Here is a 26,821-nt window from a genome sequence, read left to right as displayed (position 1 = left end):
AGTGATCAAAGTGGTTATGGCGTTGCTAAATTGTAGTGACTTGGGCTGTGCTGGTTGTTTCAAGAACCACATGGGTTGGAGGGGAGTCGCTTACTTGAACCTGGTGGTGGAACCTGGGAGTTCAAGCTTCCGTACCTGCTGTCCGCGATGGCTTCTGTACCTGCTGTCCGCGATGGCTTCCGTACCTGCTGTCCGCGATGGCTTCCGTACCTCCTGTCCGTGATAGCTTCAAGAAGATGGCATGGTCAGGATGCTGCGGAGCTTTGATGGTGGATGTCGACTTCATGTAGTAACACCATCTTCTATAGACTATAGATACTGTAACTCTAATGATGGGTGGGGCGGGGGGGGGGATGCTCTGCAACTTCTTACGTTTGAATTGCTTTGAAATGCATTTGCATCCAGTCAGGAGACATCCAACTTTACACATGTATAGACTTGCTAGAGTGTTCAGTGACATGCTAAGCCAAGTTAAACCGGCAGTAAAAAAGTGAGCATGCTTTCTTTGTGATTGAGCCTGCGTGTTGTACCTAGGATATATAATCTGATATGTTAATACACTGAAATTTAAAGCTGCCATATGATTTACTGGGCATGTCCTGCAGCCCTGCAATTTGTAATTCTTCTATCCTTTGTCTGCCTTCTCCCTCTCTTACTGTTCTTGGATTGCTGTTTTATGAGACAGGATGTAATAGAGTCATAGAAATAGGCCCTTTGTTCTATGTTCTATCAGGGGCTGTGAAGGGTTTGAGAAAATGGTTGATGAGGTCAGGGGGTCACAGCCCAAGATGGTGTCAAAGGTAGAATCCCTTCTCAGAATCAGGACCTGAAGTATTACAATATACAAGGCGACAAATAATTTATTATAAATTATTATCAATTACTATTGCACATTATGCAGAGACATAACTTAAAATCTGTGCCAAACCATTAATTTGCCTAGTCAAATTGAATAGAGCATTGAACACAATAACTTTTTTTGCCAGAGGGAAGGGGGGGGTTGTTGTTTGCTGCCGCTTACGCGCAGGAGGGAGGGGAGCTCGTGGGGGGGGGACTTTGGGGTTCTAGTATTTAACTGTCATTCATTCTTGGGGCACTCCTCTTCGTGGATGTTTTGCGAAGAAAAAGCATTTCAGGATGTATATTGTATACATTTCTCTGACATTAAATGAACCTTTGAACCTTTGAATTTTTGAACCTTAACACAGAAACAAGATTTTCTCTTTTTCTCTTTCTCTGTTCATTGACCTTATTTACAGCCCACATCCAGGGCAATGCTGGCCGTGTTCTACCAAAGTTCAAAGTAAATCTGTCACCAAAGTTCATATATGTCACCACAAATAACACTGAGGTTCATTTTCTTGTGGGCATACTCAGTAAATCCAAGAGCCATGATGGAATCAATGAAAAATTGCACCCAGCAGAGCAAACAAATAACTAATGTGCAAAAGACAGTAAACGGTGCAAATCCAAAGAGAAAATAATAATAAATAAACAAACAGTAAATATTGATAACATGAGATGAAGAGTCCTTGAAAGTGAGTCCATAGGTTGTGGGAACAGTTCAGTGATGGGGGTAAGTGAAGTAGAGTGAAGTTATCCCTATTGGTTCAAGAGCTTGATGGTTGAGGGGTAGTAACTGTTCCTGAACATGGTGGTGCGAGCCTTGAGGCTCCTGCACCTTCTTCCTGATGGCAGCAGTGGGAAGGGAGCATATCCTGAGTGGTAGGGGTCCCTGATGATGGATGCCGCTCTCATGGCACCAGCAGTGTCTTCAGATGTGCTCAATAGTGGGCAGGGCTTTACCCGTGATGGACTGGGCTGCATCCACTACTTTTTGCAGGATTTTCTGTTCAAGGGCATTGGTGTTTCCATACCTGGCTGTGATGCAGCCAGTCAATATACTCTCCACCACACATCTAGAGAAGTTTATCAAAGTTTTAGATGTCAGAGGTATTCCTTTTGTCCTCTTTATCACTCCCTGCAGCTGGATGTGGACACTTTTCCTCTCCCTTATTGCTGAACAGTCCCATCTGCTGAGTACCACACAGGAGCAGGCTCTTTGGCCCACAATATCTGTGCTGACTGTGACGCCAATTTAAACTAAATCCATTTACCTGCACACGATTCATATCCCTCCATTGCAATCTACTCCTTGACATTCCTATCCAGACTGGGAAGTAGGTATATGACAAACTGTCGGGGTTCCCGTGCTTTGGTAGGTCTTGGTCAGTGTGCATTGGGAATATTGTGAGCAATGGACCACGTATCTCGGGAAGAGCGTGCTGTCCCCAGAGAGGGTCTAGAGGAGGTTCACAAGAGTGGTCCATGGAATGAATGGCTTAACATATGACAAGCACTTGATGTCTCCTGGCCTGTACTTGATGGAGATCAGAGGAGGAATTTCACTGAGTCCTACTGGATACAGAAAGGTCTGGATAGAGTGGATGCTGAGAGGACATTTCCATTAGTAAGATAGTCTTGGATAGGAAGGTATAGCTTCTGAATAAAGGGGTTTCTGTTTAAAGCTAGCAGGCTGGTGATGTAGTGGTGACAGCAGTGAACTCCAAATCAACTACCTTTCTAAAGCGATTCTATAAGACCATAAGACACAGAATTGACTTGAATTGACTTTATTTCTTACATCCTTCACATACATGAGGAGTAAAAATATTTTAAGTTGCGTCTCTGCATAATGTGCAATAATAGTAATTGATAATAATTTATAATAAATACAACAGTCAATGTAACATTGTAACAAGGAGCAACAATGTAACAAGGAGCAAGAGTAGGCCATTTGGCTCATTGAGTCTGCTCCACAATTTCATCACAGCTGATTCTTCTCAACTCCATTCTCCTGCCTTCTCCCCATTACCTTTGACGGCATTACTAATGATGAACTATCAACCTCTGATTTAAATATACTGTACTTGGTCTCTGCAGCTGTCTGTGGCAGTGAATTTCATAGATTCACCACCTTGTGGATAAAGAAATTCCTCCATCTCTGTTCCAAAAGGATGACCTTCTACTCCAAGGCTGTGCCCTCCAGCCCTAGACTCTTCCAGATAGGAAACATCCTCTGCATGTCTACTCAATCTAGGTCTTTCAATAGGTTTCAATGAGATCTTTCCCCCCTCATCCTTCTAACCCGAAGCGAATAAAGGCCCAAAGCATCAAACACTCCTCATATGTTAACCATTTAATTCCCGGGATCATTCTCTAACCCTATTCCTTATATAATGTTATTTTTACTTTGTTTATCCACGGATTCTTAGGTGATGACCTACAGTCTTCAATCTGACAGGAGCAGAGGTTCTGGGAATTTATTTAAAGGAACAGCAGTGAAAGGCTAATAATTAAGGGAGAAAATAAATTCTGATAAGAATTTGCATATGCTGTCAAGACAAAGAGTAAATCTTTCACTGGGTATATAAAAATGAGTTGGGTGGCTGAGGTAAGTCTTAGAACATCTGGAGACTGAGATGGCAATATAGTCATCATTCCACTTGAGGTTCTGTTTCTGATGTTTTCCTGTGTCCTGCTGCTACCTAGAAGAGTTCCTCCTGCCAAAAGTCACTCTGTCACTTTATCATTTCCTGTCAGAGTCATCTTTTGTATAGATACTCTTGCACCTAGTGTCACTTTACATCCGTACAGTCAGTCTATGCTTGTAAGCTAATCTTGTGTACAGCCACACTCAGCAGTTACTTGTACATTGTGTTTTAGAGGATTGTTTTTATAGTGATATTCACTGTTTTTTTTAAGGTTGTGATATTTTTTAAATACTGCATCAAATCTGGTGTAACAATGATTTTGTTCCCTCATACTGAAAAATGGCAATAAACAATCTTGAATCTTGGACAGGAAGCAAAGAAAAGGCAAGTGCTTAAGGTCAACATTTTTCATCAGTCTTTACTGCAAATATCCCAAAAGTAAGAAATGGGCTAATTTCAAATACCACGGAGGTACCTGTACTTGTAATATCCCAATCATAGGAACAAAGTTTTGGAGGAAAAACTCATGGACAAGTCACCAGGACTGGATGGCCTGCACTCATGGGTTTTATTCGTTCCCAGAGTGAAACAAAATGGGTGGAGGAGAAGTCAAGATGAGTTCATACCACAGATGGATGCCTGACACAGGCTGAGAAATCAACTTACTGAAAGGTGTAGGATTTGATACTGAGTCCAGAATGCTGCAACATGCCTAGATGGATGATGAGGTCTGTTCCGACCTCCTTGTGACAGTAAAGGTCGCTGACCAAAAGATCAGAGTGGGAGGGGGATGAGGAGTCAAGGTCAATTTATTATCAAAGTACATATATGACACCATATACAACCCCAAGATTCATTTTCTTGCAGGCATACTGTACAGTACACAGCAGATCCAAGATACATAATAGAATCTATGAAAGCCTGCATCAACGGGATGCACAAACACCCAATGTACAAAAACTGTGCAAATACAAAAGAAAAAAAATATATATGCAATTAATATCAAGAACATGAGATGAAGAGTTCTTGAAAGTGACTCCATAGGTTATGGGAACAGTTCAGTGATGGGGTGAGTGAACTTACCCCCTCCTAATGGTTGAGGGGTAATAACTATTCCTGAACCTAGTTGTGTGGATCCTGAGGCTCCTGTACCACCTTCCTGATGGCAGTAGTGAGAAGAGAGCATGACCAGGATGGTGGGGGTCCCTGATGATGGATGCTACTTTCCTGCGGTACTACTCCATGTAGATGTGTTCAATGGTTTGGAGGGCTCCACCTGTGATGTACTTGGCTGTATCCACTACTTTTTGTAGGACTTTCTATCCAAGGGCATTGGTGTTTCCATGCCAGGCTGTGATGCAGCCAGTCAATATACTCTCCACCAGACATATGTAGAAGTTTGTCAAAGTTTTAGAAGTTGTGCTGAATCTTCACAAACTGCTAAGGAAGTAGAGGCCCAGCTGTGGTTTCTTCATAATGGCACTTTGTGCTGTGCCTAAGACAGCTCCTCTGAAATGAAAATACCAAGCTGTCCCTCTCCACCTCTGATTTCCCCCAGTGAGAACTGGATCATGGACCCCTGGTTTCCTCCTCCTTGGTCTTGCTGACATTGAATGAGAGGTTGTTATTGTGGCACCATTCAGCCAGATTTTCAATCTCCTTACTATATGCCAATTAGTCACCACCTTTTATTCGACCAATGGTAGTGGTGTCATCAGCAAACTTGAATATGGCATTGGAACTGTGCTTAGCCTCACAGACGTAAGTGTAAGTGAGGAGCGACAGGAAATTCAGGTTCAGGTTTGATCTGAAATATTGACTCTCTGACACATTTCCCCTATGAAGCTATGTATTGCCATCATGGCTAATTCCATGCTTAAAGTCACACAGTCATGCAGCAAGGAAACAGGTCCTTTGCCCCACTGAGTCCACTTGGATTTGTGGCTGCCTCTTACCTTATCCTTTCATCAATGATGTGGTTATTTATGGCCCTATTCATCTGTGCCTTGCACAGTTTGATGGCCACCATAGCACTCTTAGCTATTCTTCCCGTCAGTGTATACTGGTTAAATTCTTCCATTATCCACAAACTAGAAGACCTGCCTGTTGGCTCCCTGTGTGTGATCCTGCTGTGCATGCCAGTGGCTAAGATTGAACATGGAATTGCTGCAGCACCAATGGAGACTATTTGGGCCCATTGAGTCAATGCTGACTATTTGAAGTTTAGTCACGTTCTTCTCATTTCTCTCTTCTTTCTCCTTGGCCTTGAAGGAATGGAAGTGAAAGTGGCTGACAAAATGCATCCTTGTGTCCAGATTATAAGGTGTTATTATTTCTGTCAGTCTTTCACATTGTGTTTGAATGCCGGAATTAAACTTGCATGCACTATACATCCAAGTCTAGGTAATCAAGTCCAGGGTCATATCATAACAACTTCCTTTATTTCCCATGTTGTCCCAGGATCACTTGTCAATTGTAATAAATGTTGTACTTCAGACTTCTTCCTATTTACCATGTCCAAATTCATCATGCTTTTATATGTACATCTGAAAACTACTTCTGGAAATACTTATAACCAAAAGTCAAAGTTTCTTCTTTTGTTTGATGAATTTCGTTTCCCCGTTTTTTTTATATAGCTATCCTGAGACCTTGACAGACCCAAGCTACAGAGGACAGATCCTGACCCTCACATCACCCATGGCTGGAAACTATGGGGTTCCAGATACAAAGAAATTGGATGAATTGGGTTTAATGAAATATGTAGAGTCTGAATTTATCCAGGTAAATCTGTCTGACAACGATATTGATCCACTGATCTGCTGAATGTCTAGTTGTTTGTCTTGCTGTTGAGGGCTAAAAGTGGGGCATGAAATGTGATTGAGTTGGCGACCAGCATGGGGGCAGAAACACCTTAGCAGGTCAGGTAGCATCTATAGAGGGAGAAGCAGTATTAATGATTCAGGTAGATTGGCTTTCACCTGAACTGGGAGAAGTTAAAATAAGTCAAGGCGTGGAAGAGGAAATAGGGAAGAACAAAAGGCTGACCTCTGAAAGGGCAGAGCTTAATGGGTGAAAGGTTGGACTGGCTATTATGGCAAGGCCAAAGCAGGATAATAGGGTAAGGTAAGAAATGGAAGCTGGGTCTGGAGAGCAGTAGATTAGAATAGCAAATAGAATCTAATTTGGGTAAGTTCCGTGATGTATCTTGAGGGATTCTAAGGGTAAGCCATATAAGCCATGAGTGGTAGGCCCCTAAGGAGCCTCGAGGAACAAATGGATCTTGATGAAGAATGAGAAAGAAGGAGGTGGCAGAAAAATTAAGCAGGTATGTTGTGTCAGTCTTCACTATAGTGGATACAAATTGTTGCAGTGCAGACTGATAAGTCTCTGGTTGCTGATGGACCTCTCTGGACTCTTTAAACAAAGTGACCATTGAGATAGTGGTTGAGTTGGCTTGAATGTTGCAAAATCCTGTAGATTCAGGGGAAAAAATGGCTTCATTAGATTGGAAAATAGCAAGAAGGGAGTAAAACAGAAGCTGGGAAGTACAGGCCTGTTATCTTATGTTGTTAAAGATGTTAATCAGCCTCTTGTAAAAATTCAAGGTCATGTAAAATAAACACAATTTCTAGAAAGAGAAAAAAAAACCTCTTTGTATAGGAGGAAATGTTTGCATGGGCAGATGACTTGCTGGCCAGCAGGAAAATGAATGAGCATAAATGGATCTTTTCTCTGGTTGGCAAGAAGTGGTGTGTGCTTTGCCACAAGGATTGATACTGGCCTCAACCTATAAATGACTTGAATATTTAAGTTAATGGGAATGTAAAAGCATATAGATTAGTCAAATAAATGGCAAAGGGTATCATTTTTCCGATTAAAATGCCTTGGGATTCTCCTTAATCATGGCCCCTAATCACCTTCCTGCTCAAGATGTTTTCTATTCCTTTGTACTTCCTGAGGGTCTTCTCTGATATCGGCTTAAAGTTGCTTCCTTGATCTTTATCATTAAACTTAAAATATCTCTTATCATCTGAAATTCCAGAATTTTGTACCCTTTTGTGATATCCTCGTAGGAACATGCTGGTCCTGAATTTTAATCAACTGGTCTTTATAAGACTCCCACATGTCAGATGTGGATTTGCAGTCAAACAGCCATCTCCAGTTCCTGTCCAATACTGTTGTAATTAGCCTTCCCCAACATAGCACTTCCACCTGAGGATCAGTCATTCTTATCGATAACTATTTTAAAGCATATGGAATTGCGATCAGTTTTTCCAGAATGCTCCCCTACTGAAACTTTGATCGCCTAGCCAGCCTCATTCCCCAATATAAAGTCAGGTACAGCTCAAGTTCCTAGTTAGATTATCTACGTATAGTTTCAAGAAACCCTCCTGAGTGCACCATCACAAATTCTACCCATCTAAGCCCCTGGCACGAAGGGAATCTCATTCAATAATTAGGCAAAGTTACAATCACCCAATAAAAATAATCTTGCTGTTTCCACTTCTTTCCACGATCCTTCTGCAAATCTGAATGACTTCTGGTGGCTATTGGAAGGCCATAGTATAACCGTATCATAGTGATTGTACTCTTTATTCCTGAGTTCGACTCACAGGGCCTCTATGGATGAGTCCTCCAAGATGTCCTGTTCTACTTCAGCTGTGACATTCATGTAGTTTCAATGAAGCAAATCACCTCCCCCTCCTCCATGTTTTACATCTCTCTCTGTCACATCTAAACCCTGGAATACTGAGCTGCCAGTCCTGTCCCTCATCCAACCAAGATCCAGTAATGGCTACATTTCCATAAGAGATATAAGACATAGGAGTAGGGTTTGGCTATTCAGCACATCATATCTGCTCTGCTAATCCATCGTGGCTGATTTATTATCCCTTTCAACCCCATTCTCTTGCCCTGTCCCCATAACCTTTACATCCTTACTAATCAAGCAACTAACAACGCTCTCTTTAAATACGTCCAGTGACTTGGCCTCCACAGTTGTCTGTGGCAATGAATTCCACAGATTCATCAGCCTCTGGCTAAAGAAGTTCCTCCTCATCCTTGTTCTAAAGGGGTATCCGTCTATTCTGTGATCCTAGACACTTTCACTATGGGAAACATCCTCTCCACACACTCCTTATAGGCCTTTCAATATTTAGTAGGGTTAATGAGATAGCCCCTCATTCTTTTAAACTACAGTGAGCACAGGCCCAGAGCCATGAAATGGTCCCCATAAATTAACCCTTTCATACCCAAGATCATTCTCTTGAACCTCCTCTGGACTCTCTTCAATATCAGCACACCTGCTTAGATAAGGGACCCAAAACTGCTCACAATACTCCAAGTGTGATCTGACAGATTACTTATAAAACCTCAGCATTTCATCCTTGCTTTTATTGTATATTCTAGTTCTCTCAAAATGAATGCTAAAATTGCATTTGGTTTCCTTACCACTGACTCTACCTGGAAAACCTGCATGGGGATTCCCAAGTCCCTTTGCGCCTCTGATTTCTGAATTTGCTCCCATTTAGAAAATCTGTGCCTTTATTCCTTCTCCCAAAGTGGATGGCCATACACTTCCCTGTAATTCCATGTAATAATGCAGGTTCAAAACTCATCTGCTTCCCTGTTATATTTCTTGGATTGAAATAAATACACTGCAGATCATTGTTACCATGGTGATCCTTAAATTGGCGCTGCCTATTCTTCCTGTTTTACTACCCTCAAGCTTTCACTCAATCCCTCCACTTGTTGGCCTACTGCTCTGCCTCCCAACCCCCCCACCATACAAGTTGAAACTCTTCTGAATAACACTAGCAGATTTCCCTGCGAGGATATTGGCTCCCTTCCAGTTTAGATTCAAATTGTCATTCCTGTACAGGTTCCACCTGCCCTGGAGGTAACCTGATGGTTTATTTACCTGGAGTGTCTCTCCTTAGTTATGCATTCACTATACTCTATACTAATTATTTCCCTTGTTAGTTTGCACAACGCCATGAAATTACAACCCTAGAAGTTGATCTGATGAAGTGTCTTGACTGGAAATTTCGTCTCTTTATTCCTCTCCATAGCCTGACCTGCTGAGTTCCTCCACAGCATTTTTTTGTGTGTTGCTCTGGATTTCCAGCAACTGTGGAATCTCTTGTATTTACGTACCTAGAGGTCCTGCTTTTTAATTCCCCATATAACCCCCTAAATTCTCATCTTTCGTACTGCCTCTGATACCAATGTGGATAATGACCTTTGACTGCTCACCCTCTTCTTTCAGAAAGTCGTGTGCCCACTCAGAGACATCCTTGAACACGTGACCTGGGAGGCAACACACCATCCTAGAGTCTCCCATATGGCCACAGAAACAGTTGTCTGTGTTCGTGACTATAGAGTCCCCTATCACTACCACCACCTAGACTTTGATCTGTCTTGCTGTACAGTGTAGCCTGCTGTTGTGCCTCTGATCTGGCTGTTGCTGTGGCTTCCCTGAGAAGCTATCCTCCCAACAATATCCGAAGAGGTTATATTGTTATAGAGGGAAATAGCTGTGCAGGACTCCTGCACCATCTACCTACCCTATCTGGCTGACCATATCTCTGAAACCCCTATCGATCATGCCCTCTGCCCCCTGTATGCTTCTTGGTGAGTCTAAACTGATCCATATGGTCTGAGAGAAGCTGTAGCAGGCACTGCATCCCACAGATGTATGTGCTCAGCATGCTTGGCTGCCTCCAGTCTCCCACATCTCAGGGGAGGAGCACACCATTCCACTAACTGTCATCTCTACTCCTTGGGTTACTGCTGGTTTAAGGAAGGACCACCTTACCTTGTCACCACTCAGCCTCCTTGGTGAAGCCTTGCTTGTCAAAAAACTTTGGACTTCAAGCCAGCCCTTCTCTGCTACAGATCAGAATCCTTATAAATCACTTCTTTCCCTCTGTGGGATATATTTTAATCCCAAGCTCCATTCCCATTCTGACGGGTTGGTCCATGGCCTCCTCTGCACTTCCATTCCCCCTTCTGTGTCCCCTCTCACCTCTCCTGTTCTTACCTGCTTATCAGCTCCCTCTGGTGTCCCTCCTCCTTCCCTCTCTCTCCCATGGTCCACACTCCTGTCCTATCAGATTCCTCCTTTTTCAACCCTTTGCCTTTTCCACCTATCACCTCTCAGCTTCTCCCTTCTTCACCCCTTCTCTCCTGTCGACTGTTGGAAGGTCTGCGTCACCCCCCGAGCAAAATGACGGCAATCTTTTGTTCCCGGTCTCTACCCATAGGGCCTGATTTGTGGAGATTTCTAGGATATCCTCCCTCAATACTGATATATTGCAATCGTTGGCTAATGGTGTAATGTTATCTCCTCTTTTTCATCCCCCTCTGCCTTGCCTGGATAATTTAGACTGCTGGGACACTGCATTGGCAGCCCTGCCTGACTTTAAACAATGCCTCAGTGATAACAACAATACTGTAGATCAACCTGTTAACTACAGCTTTGGGCTCATCTACCTTACTAGTGATTATCCTTGCTTTGCAATCGATGCAATTTACCTTTGTATTCCCCTGTGTGCATTTGCTCTCAATTGTCCCCACTGGATTTACTATTCCTCTTCTAGGTGACTATGCCCACCTCTCTGACCAAACCTCATTCCTCTGCCAACTCAGTTTTAACCTTCCCCAGCATCCCATAAGGCCATGGGACAGAGAAGGAGAATCAGTCCATTCGGCCCAGTGAGCCTGCTCTGCTAGAAAGTTGCTCCGGCTCAGCTTAAGGCGCAATCTTCCCCTCCTGTAAAGGAGCACCTTCACCAGAAACCGCCCCAGTAATCCGAGAACCGAAAGCCCATTCCCCCTGCATCATCCCTTCAGCCACGTGTTCATCTGCCCATCCTTCTGTTCCTGTTCTTCCTGGATTTGAGGCACCAGGGTGAGGATCAGGTGTTGGAGAGTCGGGTGGATGAGGGGGTGGGATGGGGAGGGGCATGCTTTCTCTCGGGTTGAAACGAGCGCTGCCTGATTGGACTAATGTGCTGTTCTGGGATTATCAGGTGTCAGGATTGCTTGTGCAGGATTACAGCCATGAATACAGCCACTGGAACTCTGTTAAGTCACTTGGCGAGTGGCTGTATGAAGAAAAGGTATGGTTCTCGTTCTCTCGTTCCCAACTGCGTATTGCTGTGGTGTAGCTCCAAGCTTCCAGTCAACTTGTTGTGCCTTGTACATGTCACTGTTTCTGCATGTAGCCCTTCCCTGGATGGGCAGGCCTCCACTTTGCTGGGTGGTTGTACTTCCGACCCTGCTCAGAAGACATGGGGGTTACCTAGCACCACCAGTACTGACCCTCTCTCCACCCAGGAAGAAGAAAGACCACCAGGTGCCAGGCCTCAGACTGCTTGTTCTCCAGGGATTATTAGCATGCTGTGTTTGTCTGTGAGCCAACAGAGGTGTATATAGATGCCTGGCCGTTCTTTGGAAATGGCACAGAGTGAGGGAACCTGGGTCCTGGGTCTTGGAAGTTTTCCTTCGCATTTCTGAATTAGGTCTGTCTTCCCTGTTTTATTGAGTTGGTTACTAAGAGGCAAGGTACAAAGAGAGAAGGGAGTTCATGATCAATGGGTTTGGGGCCTGAGGTAATCTTAAACCAGTCTGGTCCTGTCCATCCCAACCTGGGCTGGTCCAGGCTTGGAGGTCATCCTGGTCTGGGTTAGTCTGTCCACACTACAGCAGACTGAGATCATCCTAGTCTGCCTGGTCGATTGCACAATTGATTGCCACAGATCTCAGGGTGATGCTTGGTGCTCTACCGTGCAAGAGCTGTGTCATTCTGAGAAGTGCCAGTGCTACCATGGTGGTTGACATATCCTGTTGAGGCTTTGATGGACAAATTTCCAATTGAAAAGTGGATTCAGTTAGAGCTGCAGCTGGCTGTTGTTTCTGGTGTCAGGGGGAACCTGATGACTTGATGCTTTATGGAATGTGCTTTTCTTTCTGAGCAGATCCCTGCCCTTTATGGGGTCGACACCAGAATGCTTACAAAGATTGTCCGGGATAAGGTAAGTGCCAAGGTGTCTACGTTGAAGTTCCTGCAACTAATTACAGTGTTTCTAGTTATTTAAAAAGCCCATTTAATGCAATTTTTAATATATATCTTCACAGGGAACAATTCTCGGTAAAATTGAATTTGAAGGTGATCCAGTAGAATTTGTAGATCCCAATCTGCGAAACCTAATGGCAGAACTATCAACCAAAGTAAGTTCCTATTTTATGTAATGAATACCCTAAATACCATGTTTACAAGTTTATGCAGTTTAAATTCACTACTCCAAGGGGAGGAAGTTTCAGTATCTCAGGCTTGGGGAGATCCCTGGTTGTGCTTTTGAGCTGAGAAAGCCTCTGCATATCCTCCAAGGAACTTGCTGAAAATTGGGATATTGCTTTTGGGAATTGCCATGGTTTCCTCTGTTTCTGGAACAGATTAATGGGCACAAAATGCTGGAGGAATTTAGCAGGTCAGGCGGGGCCTGGAAAGGAAGGAGGAAGAAGCCAGAATAAGAAGGTGGGGAAGGGGGAGGAACACAAGCTGGCAGGTGATAAGTGAAGCCAAGTGAGGGGGAAGGTAGGTGGGTGGGAGAGGGAGGATGAAGTGAGAAACTGGGAGCTGATAGGTGGAAAGGTAAAGGGCTGAAGAAGAAGGAATCTGATGGGAGAGGAGAATGGACCATGGGAGAAAGGGAAGGAGGAGAGGCACCAGAGATGATAGGCAGGTGAGGAGAAGAGAAGAAGTAAGAAGGGGCCAGAATGGGGAATGGAAAAAGAAGAGAAGGGGGAGGGGGAGAAATTGCCAGAAGTTAGAAAAATTGATGTTCATGTCATCAAGTTGGAGGCTACCCAAATATTAGGTGTTGCTCCTCCAACCTGAGAGCTGCCTCATCATGGCAGGGGAGGGGATCTGATTGAAACATATAAGATTATTAAGGGATTGGACACGCTAGAGGCAGGAAACATGTTCCCGATGTTGGGGGAGTCCAGAACCAGAGGCCACAGTTTAAGAATAAGGGGTAGACAATTTAGAACGGAGTTGAGGAAAAACTTTTTTACGCAGAGGGTTGTGGTTCTGTGGAATGCTCTGCCTCAGAAGGCAGTGGAGGCCAATTCCCTGGATTCTTTCAAGAAAGAGTTAGATAGAGCTCTTAAAGATAGTGGAGTGAAGGGATATGGGGAGAAGGCAGGAAAAGGATACTGATTGTGGATGATCAGCCATGATCACAGTGAATGACGGTGCTGGCTTGAAGGGCTGAATAGCCTACTCCTGCACCTATTGTCTATTGTCTATGGCAGTAAAGATGCCTTGTTCCCCCAGATTAATGGGCATGTCTTTTTCCTGGGAAGTTGGGGTCATTAGCAGGAGGCCTACCATCCTTAATTGCCTTTGAGAAATTGGTAGAAAGCTGGTGGTTTACTGTGCTACAGTCCTTGTGATGCAGCGTTCCCACAGTAAGGCTGTCAGGCATCTGTTAGTCTTGCGAGACCATGGATCTGCGCCTGGAAAGTCTTCACTCTCCAGGGTGCAGGCCTGGGCAAGGTTGTACAAAAGACCAGCAGTTGCCCATGCTGCAAGTCTCCCCTCTCCACGACACCGATGTTGTCCAAGGGAAGGGCAAGGGCCAATACAGCTTGGCATCAGTGTCGTCGCAGAGCACTGTGTGGTTAAGTGCCTTGCTCAAGGACACAACACGCTGCCTTGGCTGAGGCTCAAACTCACAATCTTCAGATCCCTAGTCAAATGCCTTAACCACTTGGCCACATGCCTACAAGGCTGTACAGGTTATGTTTTATTTAGGGATACAGCATGGTAAAGACCTCCTGGCCCAACGAGCTCATGCCACCTAATTACACCCATGTGATCAATTAAACTGCTAACCTGTACGTCTTTGCTAGGAAGGAGGAAACTGGGGCGCCCGGAGGAAATCCATGCAGTTATGGGGAGAATGTGCAAGCTCTTTACAGACAGCGGCGGGAATTGAACCTGGGTTGCTTGTCTTGTAAAACAATGTGCTAATTGTGCTGCTCCTGTGTTGACGAATGAGGGCTCAGCTTTTATGAGTGAGTGTTTTGTGGTGATGTGCAGTGTGTTTCAGCTCTCTGTCCTTCGACAGGAAATAAAAATCTATGGCAAAGGGAATCCAATCAAAGTCGTTGCAGTGGACTGTGGCATAAAACACAACATCATCCGACTTCTTGTCAAGGTATTTACACGTAACCTGTCTCTCGGTCTTGCCCAGTTGGGAATAGTTCCAGCCATTGCTTCCCTGTACTGGGGTGGTCTTGAACTCTTCATTTCCACTGCAACATTATTGCCTTCTTTTGCAGGGAGCTCCAATATCTCTGTTTAGGCACAGAATATTTTAATTTGTAATAATTTGCCCCCTGCAACCATGTTTCTGTAATGGACACTAAATCAAACTCCTTTGTACTGATTTGTGCACTGACATTTTTTTGAATACTAAGAGTATTCAGATAAAATACCCACACACTCGTTGTTCTTCTAGAATCTCATAACCTTTGTGTCCTTTGCATCTGACTTTTCTGTACTCCACGCTGACTTTTTTCTAACTTTTGCTTTGGTTTCTTCATTGCTTCCCTCCTTTCTGCCTTTATCCCCATCCCCCTGCCATATTAATTTAAACTCTTCCCAACAGTACTAACAAACAATCCCCTAAGGTAATTGATCTGAATATTGCCCGGGTGTAGTCCAGTTGATACTGGTCCCACCTCCCTCAAAACCAGTTTCAATACCCCAGTAATCTAAAACTCCCTTTTACCTCGCTGCTCAAGTCACATATTCATCCTAAATATGCTTCTGTTCCAACTCTGACTAGCATGTGGCACAGGTATTAATGCTGAGATTATTACTTTGAGGTCCTCTGTTTTAAATTAACTCTTAGCTCCCTAGATTTGGCTTACCCACCGCCCCACTTCTTTCCTTATTGTTGGTACCTACAGGCACCACAACAACTGGCTGTTCATTCCTGTCTTTCCTTAGGCCTTTAAAGGGCATTGTGATCAGCTCACTAACTGAGTTATCCACAAAGCAAAGTGAATCCACTCACAGCTCCAGGGTCATCATGCAGTCTGTCAGGAGCTGCAGCCGGACACATTTCCTGCACATGTGGTTGTCAGGGAGTCTGGCAGCTTCCCTGAGCTCCCACATTGTGCAGGAGGAGCGTGATGTTGACCTGCCTTGACTAAACAGCTTTGAGGGAAAATGAGACAAAAATAAACTAACTCCTTCAAGTGAAATAATAAAGAAAGAAAGAGAAACTTAACAGAAACTTTCCTTAGCTTTTGCCTCTTCTTGCCAAAGCCCCTTGAGCCAAAGCCTCAGTTCCTCACTCAAATCCTGTCATTGTCTGCTCAAACTGTGGCCACTCCCATGATGTTGTGCTGACCTTGATGCCAATTTATACTGAAGTCAAATTCAAGTATATTGTCATATATATGTATGCACTGATGCAAAGGAAAGCTTTAGAGGAATAGAGTATAGGAGCAGGGATGCGATGTTGAGGCTCTATAAGGCGCTGGTGAGACCTCACTTGGAGTACTGTGGGCAGTTTTGGTCTCCTTATTTAAGAAAGGATGTGCTGACGTTGGAGAGGGTACAGAGAAGATTCACTGGAATGATTCTGGGAATGAGAGGGTTAACATATGAGGAACATTTGTCCGCTCTTGGACTGTATTCCTTGGAGTTTAGAAGAATGAGGGGAGACCTCATAGAAACATTTCGAATGTTGAAAGGCATGGACAGAGTGGATGTGGCAAAGTTGTTTCCCATGATGGGGGAGTCTAGTACGAGAGGGCATGACTTAAGGATTGAAGGGCGTCCATTCAGAACAGAAATGCGAAGAAATTTTTTTAGTCAGAGGGTGGTGAATCTATGGAATTTGTTGCCACAGGCAGCAGTAGAGGCCAAGTCATTGGGTGTATTTAAGGCAGAGATTGATAGGTATCTGAGTAGCCAGGGCATCAAAGGTTATGGTGAGAATGCGGGGGAGTGGGACTAAATGGGAAAATGGATCAGCTCATGATAAAATGGTGGAGCAGACTCGATGGGCCGAATGGCCGACTTCTGCTCCTTATGGTCTTATGGTCTTCCTTGCAGCAGCACCACAGGTACATGGCTTCATATCAGCAGCATTCATAAGGAAAACACAAAAATTGTGTATAATTTATATTAATTTATAGGAAATAATACAATAAGAACAAAAGAAGCCCATTTTAGTGCAAGGTGGTCAAAGTGTTCACAGTGTTGCTAACCTGTAGTGATTAGGGTTTTGCCAGTTGGTTCAAGAAACGATTGGTTGAGGGGAAGTAGCTGGTCTTGAACTTAGTAGTGTGGGACTTCAGGCTTCTGTACCACTTGCCCAGTGGTAGCTGCAAGAAGATTACTTGGCCTGGATGGTGGGGATAGAAGATTACTTGGCCCGGTTGGTGGGGATCTTTGCTGATAGATGTTGCCTTCTTGAGGCAGAACCTCCTGTAGGTTCTACCGATGATGAGGAAGGATGTTGTCAGGATGTATTGGGCATAATCCACTACTTTGCATCATTTTGCTTTCAATTTGCCATATCAAACCATGACTCAACCAGTCAGGATACAGTCAACAGTATATGTATGGAGCTTTGTAGGAGTCCTAAATGTTCTCTACTAGAGTATCTTCCATGCCCCTCCATCACTTTCATATTCATGTGTCTATCTGAAAACCTCTTAAACTCCACTAAACTGCCTCTTTCCATTATTACCCCTGGTAATCCATTCCAGGCACCTATCATTCTCTGTTATATAAAAAAAACTTGCCCTTCACCTTGCCTTCAAATTTATCCTTCTCTAACCTTAAAGGCATGTCCTCTAGTGTTTGACATTTCTATTCTGGGGAAAAGATTCTTTGACTGTGAACCCTATTTATTGCCCCCCCCCCCCAATAAGTTTAAAAACTTCTTTCAGGTCTCTGGTGGTCTAGGGAGAAATTCCTCAGAGAATGTGATTTCAATGTGGCGGACATTTGTCCCTGGTGTGTCCCTGTGCTTAGTTCTGTTGAATTAGGTTTCTTAGAGTGTCCCATAACCTCTGGCATCTATACTTGAGGCTTGAGCCTCAGGAGTGGTGAGGCGGTGGGTTTGCTGAGGTACTCACTACAATGTCCCGAAGGTCATCTGTCATCAGCCTTTGTCACACACCACTCCAATGGCTAGGCTGAAGGGCAGCGATTGTTAACACCAAGCCAAGTCTTGAGTACTTATAGCATTTTTCAAATCAGGCTCTGACTGTAAACTCAGCACTAAATGATGAATTTTCCTTTCCCAGAGAGGAGTTGAATTGCACTTGGTCCCATGGAATTATGATTTTATTAACATGGAATACGATGGACTCTTCCTATCCAATGGCCCAGGAGATCCCACGTTGGCTGGACAGCTGGTTGAGAACTTGCACAAGGTGGGGCTTTGCCATATCCTACAGCAATATTGTTTTAAAGTTATCAGGAATTATTAAAATGTTGCTTGTGGCAACTTTGCTGTATTGTACAAGGGTGTGGGTTTGAGTGTTATAGCTTGGTTCTGGAAGAATTCTGTATGGTTGTGTGTTGGTTTTTGCTCAGGTGATTAAGAGCAATCGCCCGGAGCCGATATTCGGGATCTGTATGGGAAACCAGCTGACTGCACTGGCTGTTGGTGCAAACTGCTACAAGCTGCCCATGGGAAACAGGTACTCAACTCATCTCTTGTGTGGTAATTGCTGAAGTCTCCGCACCCTCCTCTGTTTTGTTCATGTGTGTATTTTTAGTAGCAAAATGAGATGAAGCAGCAGAAGGTATTCAAACATGCCCACGAGGATAGAGAGGTAGTTTATGCTCCTACATAATGCAAACAGTCCCCTGGACCAGCGGTTCCCAACTACCAGGCCACAAAGCATGTGCTACCGGGCTGCGAGGAAATGATATGATTTGACGACATGAAAAGTTATGAGTCAGCTGCACCTTTCCTCATTCCCTGTCACGCACTGTTGAACTTGAAATAACCTACCAAATCATACCAAGTAACACATAAAACCTAAAATAACACTAACATACAGTAAAAGCAGGAATGATATGATAAATACACAGCCTATATAAAGTAGAAATAGTGTATGTACAGTGTAGTTTCACTTAACAGAATCGGGAATGTTAAGCCAAAACCGTTTTGTAGAAAAAAAAAATCACGCCACGCATGCGCACACAGGTGCCCGCGTAAGGCTTCATGGTCATGGTAGTCTTTCTCGGGGTAAACACAAGTGTCCCGTATTTGACTGCTATTTTTGTCCCTTATTTGGGAGCGAGAAAGTTGGCAACCCTACTTGAACAACCCCCACCCTCGGCGCGGCCGGTCTGCAAGAATATTGTCGCGGTGTAAAAAAAGTTTGGGGACCCCCGCCCTGGACTATCGATCCTTTCCTCATTCCTCACACCCTCCTGTCTCAGTAAATCCTAGTCAATCTTCTCTGCACTCTTTTTAGCTTAATTACATCTTGTCTATAGTTTAGAAAGCAGAACTGCACCCAATGCTCTACGTATCAGAAGGCAAGGAAAAGGAAGCTTTCCTAAAGTGTTGTGTAGGTCTTCAGGCTCCTGTAATACTGAGTAATGAGCCGACGGCAGTCATGAGAAGTGGGCATGTCCCATGGTGAATCTGTGGAGTTCATTGCCACAGTTGGCTGTGGAGGCCAAGTCATTGGCTATATTTGAAGTGGAGGTTGATAGGTTCTTGATTAGTTAGGGCATCAATGGTTACGGGGAGAAAGCAGGAGGATGAGGTTGAGGGTAGTAAGTCAGCCCTGATGAAATGGCAGAGCATACTCAATGGGCTGAATGGTCTATTTCTGCTCCTGTGTCTTATGTTATTATGGTCTTCATTGGCGTTGAAGCATGTACATCCTAGATGAACGAAAACTGGCTGCCAATATCATCTACACCATACCAACTACACTTTCAAAAGAGTATGAAGAGTTGGCTTTTGCTAATGGTTAGCAATCTCTGCTCTCAATCCCAATCCCAATCCCAGAACAGACCTCAAAATGTCAGTTGATTGTAATGAGGTGAGTTACTGACAGTATTAAAGCACAATTACATTAAATAGACATGTGGCATCAGAAAATGCAGAACAATTGGGAATGGGAAGGTTATATATCAGTTTACTGGGCCATGCACTCTTTTCCTTTTTACTTGTGGGTAGTTTTGAAGTTTGGTGTAAATGTCCCGGACCAACTGAGAAATAGTCTGAAATTGTGCAAACATGCATTTGATTCAAGCATTCTGCCAAGTGCAAATCCATGCACTAGACTTATTGCAGACCCAATCAGTAATGGATACCACCCACTACAGATACCAGTGAGGTTTTATCGGTATCTTCTGGCAGCTCTGAGCATTCACCCACTGGAGCAGGCTCTTTATATTGGAAACTACTGTTGTGAAATGCTTGAGTTTTCTGACTGGTATTACTGTAAGCGACTGCCTCTCAAACTGTCAGTTCCTTTCCACAGAGGACAGAACCAGCCTGTGCTGAATGTAATGAATGGCCAGGCATTCATCACAGCTCAGAACCATGGATATGCCATTGATAGTACCACTCTTCCGGATGGATGGAAGCCCATGTTCGTTAATGCCAACGACGGCACCAATGAGGTAACAAACACCAGGAAACAGTAAATTGCCAGGTGTAGAAGGTGATATAAAGTGATATTTACACTCAGTGGCCACTTTACTAGGTACACCTGCACTCCTCCCGGTTAATGCAAATATCTAATCAGCCTATCATGTGGCAGCAACTTAATCTATAAAGGCATACAAACGTGGTCGAGACGTTCAGTTGTTGTTCAGCTCAAACATCAGAAAGGGGAAGAAATGTGATCTAAGTGACTTTGACTGTGGAATGATTGTTGGTTTGAATATCTCAGAAATTGCTGATCTCCTGGGATTTTCACCCACAACAGACTTTAGATGTTACAGAAAACAAAAGAAAACATCCAGTGAGTGGGCAAAAACACCTTGTTTGAGTAAAGTCAGAGGGAAATGGCCAGAGTGGTTTAAGCTGACAGAAGGGTGACTAACTCAAGTAACCATGGTGCAACACTGGTATACAGAAGAGCATTTCTGAAGGCACAACATGTTGAAACTTGAAGTGGATGGGATACAGTAGCAGAAAACTATGAGCATACACTCAGCAGCTACTTTATTAGGTATGGGAGGTACCTAATAAAGTGGCCATTGAGGAGTGGTGTTGTGAGAAGGTCAAGCACCCTCATGGGGGTTAGGTTGGTGGCTCTTTTGTCACCAGCACAGACACAGCTGTAACCTGCTCATGATTCTAAAGTGTGGTCGGAAAGCAGCTGGGAGGAGACATTTGGTGAGCCCAGGTGGGTTTTTGGATGGAAGAAGGCTGAGAGTCAAGGTATGGGACTGGAGACCCCTGCAGTTTGCAAACACATGTTATAAGAAGTTGAGGAGGCTTCCAAAAGGCTCTAACAATGGAAAGAGATAGCAGATGAACATTCTTACAAGCAGGGAGGAGGTACTTACAGTCGTACAGTGCATTAAGGTGAATAAATCCCCAGGACCTGACTGAATTCATCCTTGGACTTTGTCAGAGGCTAGAGGAGAAATTGTGGAAACATTTATTATATTGTGAGCCACTGATGATGTTCCTGAAGACTGGAAGGTGGCTGACGTTTTTCCGTTATATGAAAAATGGTATCAGGGTTAAGCTAGGGAACTACAGACTGGTCAGCCTGGCATCTGTGGTGTAGAAATTACTGGAGGGTATTCTGAGGGACATCATATCAAATTTAGATAGCCAGAGTTTGATCAGGTGGAGTCAGCATGGCTCAGTATTGTGCTTGATGAGGAGTGTTTGTTGGCTCTTGGACTGTATTCATTAGAGTATAGAAGAATGAAAGGGGACCTCATAAAAACATTTCGAATGTTGAAAGGGTTGGACAGAGAAGATGTGGAAAGGCTGTTTCCCTTGGTGGGTGAGTCCAGGACAAGAGGCCACAGTCTTAGAATTAGAGGGTACCCAGTTAAAACAGAGATGAGGAGAAATTTTTTTAGCCAGAGGGTTGTGGATCTATGGAATTCGTTGCCACACACAGCTGTGGAGGCCCGATCATTGAGGGTGTTTAAGGAGGAGATTGACAGGTATCTAATTAGTCAGGGTATCAAGGGATATGGGGAGAAATCCAGAAACTGGAACTAGATGGGAGAATAGTGTAGCTCATGGTGGAGTGGTAGAGCAGACTCGATGGGCCGAATGGCCTACTGCTCCTTTGTCTTGTGATCTTGATATATCCTTTAGGGCTCTTTGAAGAGGTAACCAAAAGGGTAGATAAGGGTAGAGCAGCAGTGCAGAAAGTGATGGTGGAAGGTTATTTCTCAGACTGGACACTGGTGACTAGTGGTGCACCTCAGGGGTCAGTGTTGGGACCCGTGTTATTCATTATTTATGTAAATGTTTTGATGTGAAGGCACAAGGCTTGATCAGTAAGTTTGTAGATGACATGAAATTAGGAGGTGTTGTTGAAGAATGTTATTATAGATTACAGGTGGTTCTTGGTCCCTTAGGGAAGTCGGTCAAGGAGTGGCAAATGGATTTCCATACAGTTAATTGTGAGGTGTTGTTGTTCGTCCATCGTTGACGTCAATGAGGACCTCGACACCATTATGATGGTGTCAAGACTAGCGCGTGATTTGGATTTAAGTGAGGGAGAGTTGCGCAGCGTCAGCCTCACTCTCTCTTCCCAATTCCCATCTGGATCCAGTGGCAAGACAGAGTCTAGACGGCTGGAGATGGGACTAGGTGCGGTGGATGACCAGGACGTCTCCTGTGTCTTGTCCTGCTCTACACGTTCCACGACGCTTGCAGAGACCGCCTTCTTGACCGTTGGACCTTCCATAGGTTTCGTCTGTTCAATCCGCCAGAGTCTGTCTTCACATGCTGGGATAGACAACTCCCTATCTCACCGAGGGTTTGAGACCCGTCGGCTGCCCTCACCTGGTTTAGCCGGCTTGTCGAAGCCGTTGCCTGGGGTGTGGCCACTGTCGCATGCAAACAGCTACGGGGAGCCACAGGTGAGAGCTGAGTGCCAGGTGGGGACCAAAGGTGGACTAACCGCCCTGAAAAGGACGTGACATGTTCCCCCACCAGAGGTGCTACCCCTCCCTGACACCCCATACACTCCAATTGTGAGGTGATGCATGTTGGAAAGTCAAAGCATTGTAGGACGTGTTCTACAAAAGGTAGGGCACTAGGGACTATAATGGAACAGAAGAACCTAGTTCAATTTCATTGAATGTGGTGTCACAGGTAGAAAAGGTGGTAGAAAATGTCTGGGCTTCATCGGACAGGACATTGTTTATAGGAGCCAGGATATTATGTTGCAGTTGTACAAGTCATTTATGAGGCTGCATTGGAGAACTCTGTCAGTTTCAGTCACCCTGTGATAGAAAAGATGTAGTTAAGCTTTAAAGAGTGCTGAGAAGACTTACAAGGATATTGCTAGGACTAGAGAGCTTGAGTTATAGTGAGAGGCTGGCCAGACTAGGTCTTAGTCTTTGGAATATGGAAGAATAAGGGGCAGCCTCATAGAGGCGTTTAAAATTATGAGAGACATGGATATGGTGGATGGTAACCGCCTATTCACCAGGTTAGAGGAATCCAAGACTATGGGACCTACATAACTATGGGAAAGGAAAAGATTTAAAAGGGGATCTGAGAGGCAACCTTTTATGCAAAGGGTGGTGATGAGTATATGGAATGAACTACCAGGGGGACTAGTTGAGGTTAGTTCAAAGGTCTCATTTATAAAGGACTTGGATAGGTATATGGAGGGGAGGGGCCTGAAGGTATACAGGTAAATGCAGGAAATTGGGATTAGCTTGGTTGGCATTGACTTGTTGGGATGAAAGGCCTGTATGACATCAGAATCTAAAATGTAAGTTTTGACTCTTTGGATAGTGTGGTTTCAAACTGTGGAGCCATATTTGAGGAGCTGCTGGGAGAGACATTTGAGGTTTACCTGGAATATAGTTGTAGTCATAGTCATACTTTATTGATCCCAGGGGAAACTGGTTTTCGTTGCAGTTGCACCATAGATAATAAATAGTAATAAAACCATTAATAGTTAAATAGTAATATGTAAATTATGCCAGGAAATAAGTCCAGGACCAGCCTATTGGCTCAGGGTGTCTGACCCTCCAAGGGAGGAGTTGTAAAGTTTGATGGCCACAGGCAGGAATGACTTCCTATGATGCTCTGTGTTGCATCTCTATGGTGGAATGAGTCTCTGGCTGAATATACTCCTGTGCCCAACCAGTACATTATGTAGTGGATGGGAGACATTGTCCAAGATGGCATGCAACTTGGACAGCATCCTCTTATGAGATGTGGGGAGATCAAGTGAGCCAAAGCAGGGATTCAACAGTGTTGGCAGAACAGATTTGATAGTGTATATGTAGGAGTGATGTTAACTTGGAAAAAAAAAACAGATTGAAACCAGAGGGAATAGTGCAAAGATCTGCCTTTTTCACCGAGAGAGTAGTGGTCTGGAATGAACTGCTTAAAATGTTGGTGGACAATGGGAACCTTGAAATGAGGATTGGATAAGTAGTTGAAGGGGTGACAGTATAGAAAGGAATATGGAAGAGGAAGGAATTGGGAGGAGCTGAATCAGAATCTGGTTAATATCACTGGTGAATGTTGTGAAATTTGTTAACTTGGTAGCAGCAGTACAATGCTAAATATACATAAGTATAGAAAAATGAATTACAGTAACTATGTGTGTGTGTATATATATATATATATATATATATATATATATATGTGTGTGTATGTGTGTGTGTGTGTATATATATATATATATATATATAAAGTTAAATAAGCAGTGCGAAAACAGAAATAAAAAAGTAGTGATATGGTGTTCATGTGTTCAATGTCCGTTTAGAAATCAGATGGCAGAGGGTAGAAGCTGTTCCTGAATCACTGAGTGTGTGCCTTCAGGCATCTGTACCTCCTTCCTGACAGTAACAATGAGAAGAGGGCATGCCTTGGGTGGTGGGGGTCCTTAACGTTTTAAGGCACCAGTTTAAGATGGCGCTGGTGAAGCTCAGTGATTGCTTACTGGTGGCAAATTAAGCAACTAAGTACTTCATTAATTACACATTTTCTGCTAAATGATCACTGCAAACAATAGACTGTAACCTCCTTGCCAGAGCTTTTGAACCGCCTGTGCGACCTGGCATTTTTAGAGTGGGAACCGAAGTCTCGAAAGTGCAGGATGGCTGCGGTGCGACGTGTACGGGTTGAATCGAGGTGGTGGGAACCGGGCTGGAGAGAGAGGAATGAGCCAATGTCTGGCCATTCCTGGAACAAACTTGGAGGCAATTCAATTAGGCAGAACTGAGGTGATGTAGAGTTGAGGTGGTGGGGCCCAGACCTGGGCCTGAGAGTGAGAAAGGAGCTGAGGTTTGATCCATTTAAGCCCCAAGCTGAATTGGAAAAGTTGGGGTTGGGTCCGTGTCAAACTGAGGTGGTGGGGAACCAGCCTGAGAGTGTATTGAAGCTGCAGGCTCTGAGTTCAAGAGCAAGTTCTGGATGATTTAAGCACCGGGCCAAACTGAAAAGGATAGGGTGTTGCGGCGGGAGGTGAGGCACGGGCCAGCTGAAATCGCGCTGTTCTGTGAGGTTTACTCACCTCCACGCAGAGCTTCAACTCAATACTCCGTGAGGTTTACTCACAGAACTGTGGCTGTGGCCTGCAACTATCACAGTGTGAACTCACATGTGTGAACTTCAGTTCTGAATGCTACTTGCGTGGTTTTTTTTTCTGTTTTTTTCTCTGCACCTCGAGTGTTTGACAGTCTTTTTTGCTTTAATGGATTCTATTGGGTTTCTTTGTTTGGTGGCTGCTTGTAAGAAGACAAATCTCAAGGTTGTATAAAGTATAAGTACTTAGATAATAAATGTACTTTGAGTTTGACTTTTGACTTTGGCTTCAAGAAGATATCTTGGATCCTGTGGAATACACGTACCCATGATGGAGCTGACTAATTTTACAACTGCCTGCAGCTTACTTCAATCCTGTGCAGTAGCCTCTCCCCCCATCCCCCCCACCAGATGGCGATGCCGCCAGTCAGAATGGTCTCCACAGTAAACTGTAGAAAATCTGCAGATGCTGGAAATCCAAGCAACACACACAAAAAAATACTGGCCTGCTGCGTTCCTCCTGCATTTTGTGTGTGTTGCCAGAAATTTCTGAGTGTTTTAGGTGACATATCAAATCTCCTGAAAGTCCGAATGAAATATAGCTGCTGTCTTGCCTTCTTTATAACTGCATCGATATATTGGGTCCTCAAATATATGAACACCCAGGAAATTGAAATTGCTCACTCTCTACACCTCTGATCCCTCTATGAGGATTGGTATGTGTTCCCTCGTCTTACCCTTTCGGAAGCCCACAATCAGTTATTTAGTTATTTGGTCTTACTGATGTGAGAGCAAGGTTGCTGCTGCAACATCACTCAACTAGCTGGTATGTTTCGCTCCTGTACGTCCTCTTGTCACCAGAGATTCTGCAACAATGGTTGTATCATCAGCAGATTTATAGATGGCATTTGGGCAGTGCCTAGCCACACAGTCATGGGTATAGAGAGATTAGAGCAGTGGGCTAAGCATACATCCCTGAGGTGCACCAGTATTGATTGCCAGCAAGGTAGAGAGGTCATTCACAATCCCAGATTCTGGTTAGGAAGTCGAGGATCCAATTGCAGAGGGAGGTGCAGAGGCCCAGGTTCTGTAGCTTTTCGATCAAGACTGTAGGAATGATGGTGTTAAACGCTGAACTATAGGCAATAAACAGCATCCTGACATAGATATTTGTATTGTCCAGGTGATCCAAGGCCGCACAGAGAGCCATTGAGATCACATCTGCTGCAGACCTATTGTGACGATTGGCAAATTGCAGTGGGTCCGGGTCCTTGCTGAGGCAGGAGTTGATTCTAGCCATGACCAACCTCTCGAAGCACTTTATCACTGTGAGTGCTGCCGGATGATGGTCATTAGGGCAGCTCACATTGCTGTTGTTGGGCACTGGTGTAACTGTTGCCCTTTTGAAGCAAGTGGGACCTTAAAACTGTAGTAGTGAGAGATTGAAAATGTCTTTGAACACCCTGCTAGTTGGGTTTTCCTTAAATCCTGCGCTGTTTCTTTGGGAGGAATGGTCGACTCTGGGTCTGTGATATTCCTGACTTGGGAAGGAAGATG

General features: G+C 44.2%; 1 protein-coding gene across 1 annotated transcript in view; it reads left to right on the top strand.

Annotated features, from left to right (window-relative positions):
• The window catches only part of cps1 (carbamoyl-phosphate synthase 1, mitochondrial), a 196,535-nt gene that overhangs the window by 33,336 nt on the left and 136,378 nt on the right, over positions 1-26,821 (top strand). Inside the window, exons 3-10 of the mRNA XM_063051500.1 lie at positions 6,131-6,275; positions 11,528-11,617; positions 12,476-12,532; positions 12,636-12,728; positions 14,636-14,725; positions 17,841-17,969; positions 18,133-18,239; positions 20,049-20,190. Coding sequence (XP_062907570.1) covers positions 6,131-6,275; positions 11,528-11,617; positions 12,476-12,532; positions 12,636-12,728; positions 14,636-14,725; positions 17,841-17,969; positions 18,133-18,239; positions 20,049-20,190 — 853 coding nt within the window. The remainder of the gene's footprint in view (positions 1-6,130; positions 6,276-11,527; positions 11,618-12,475; positions 12,533-12,635; positions 12,729-14,635; positions 14,726-17,840; positions 17,970-18,132; positions 18,240-20,048; positions 20,191-26,821) is intronic.

The sequence above is a fragment of the Mobula hypostoma genome, chromosome 6 (genome assembly GCF_963921235.1).
Source record: "Mobula hypostoma chromosome 6, sMobHyp1.1, whole genome shotgun sequence".
NCBI lineage: Eukaryota > Metazoa > Chordata > Chondrichthyes > Myliobatiformes > Myliobatidae > Mobula > Mobula hypostoma.
This window is presented reverse-complemented; position numbering and strand designations above follow the sequence as displayed.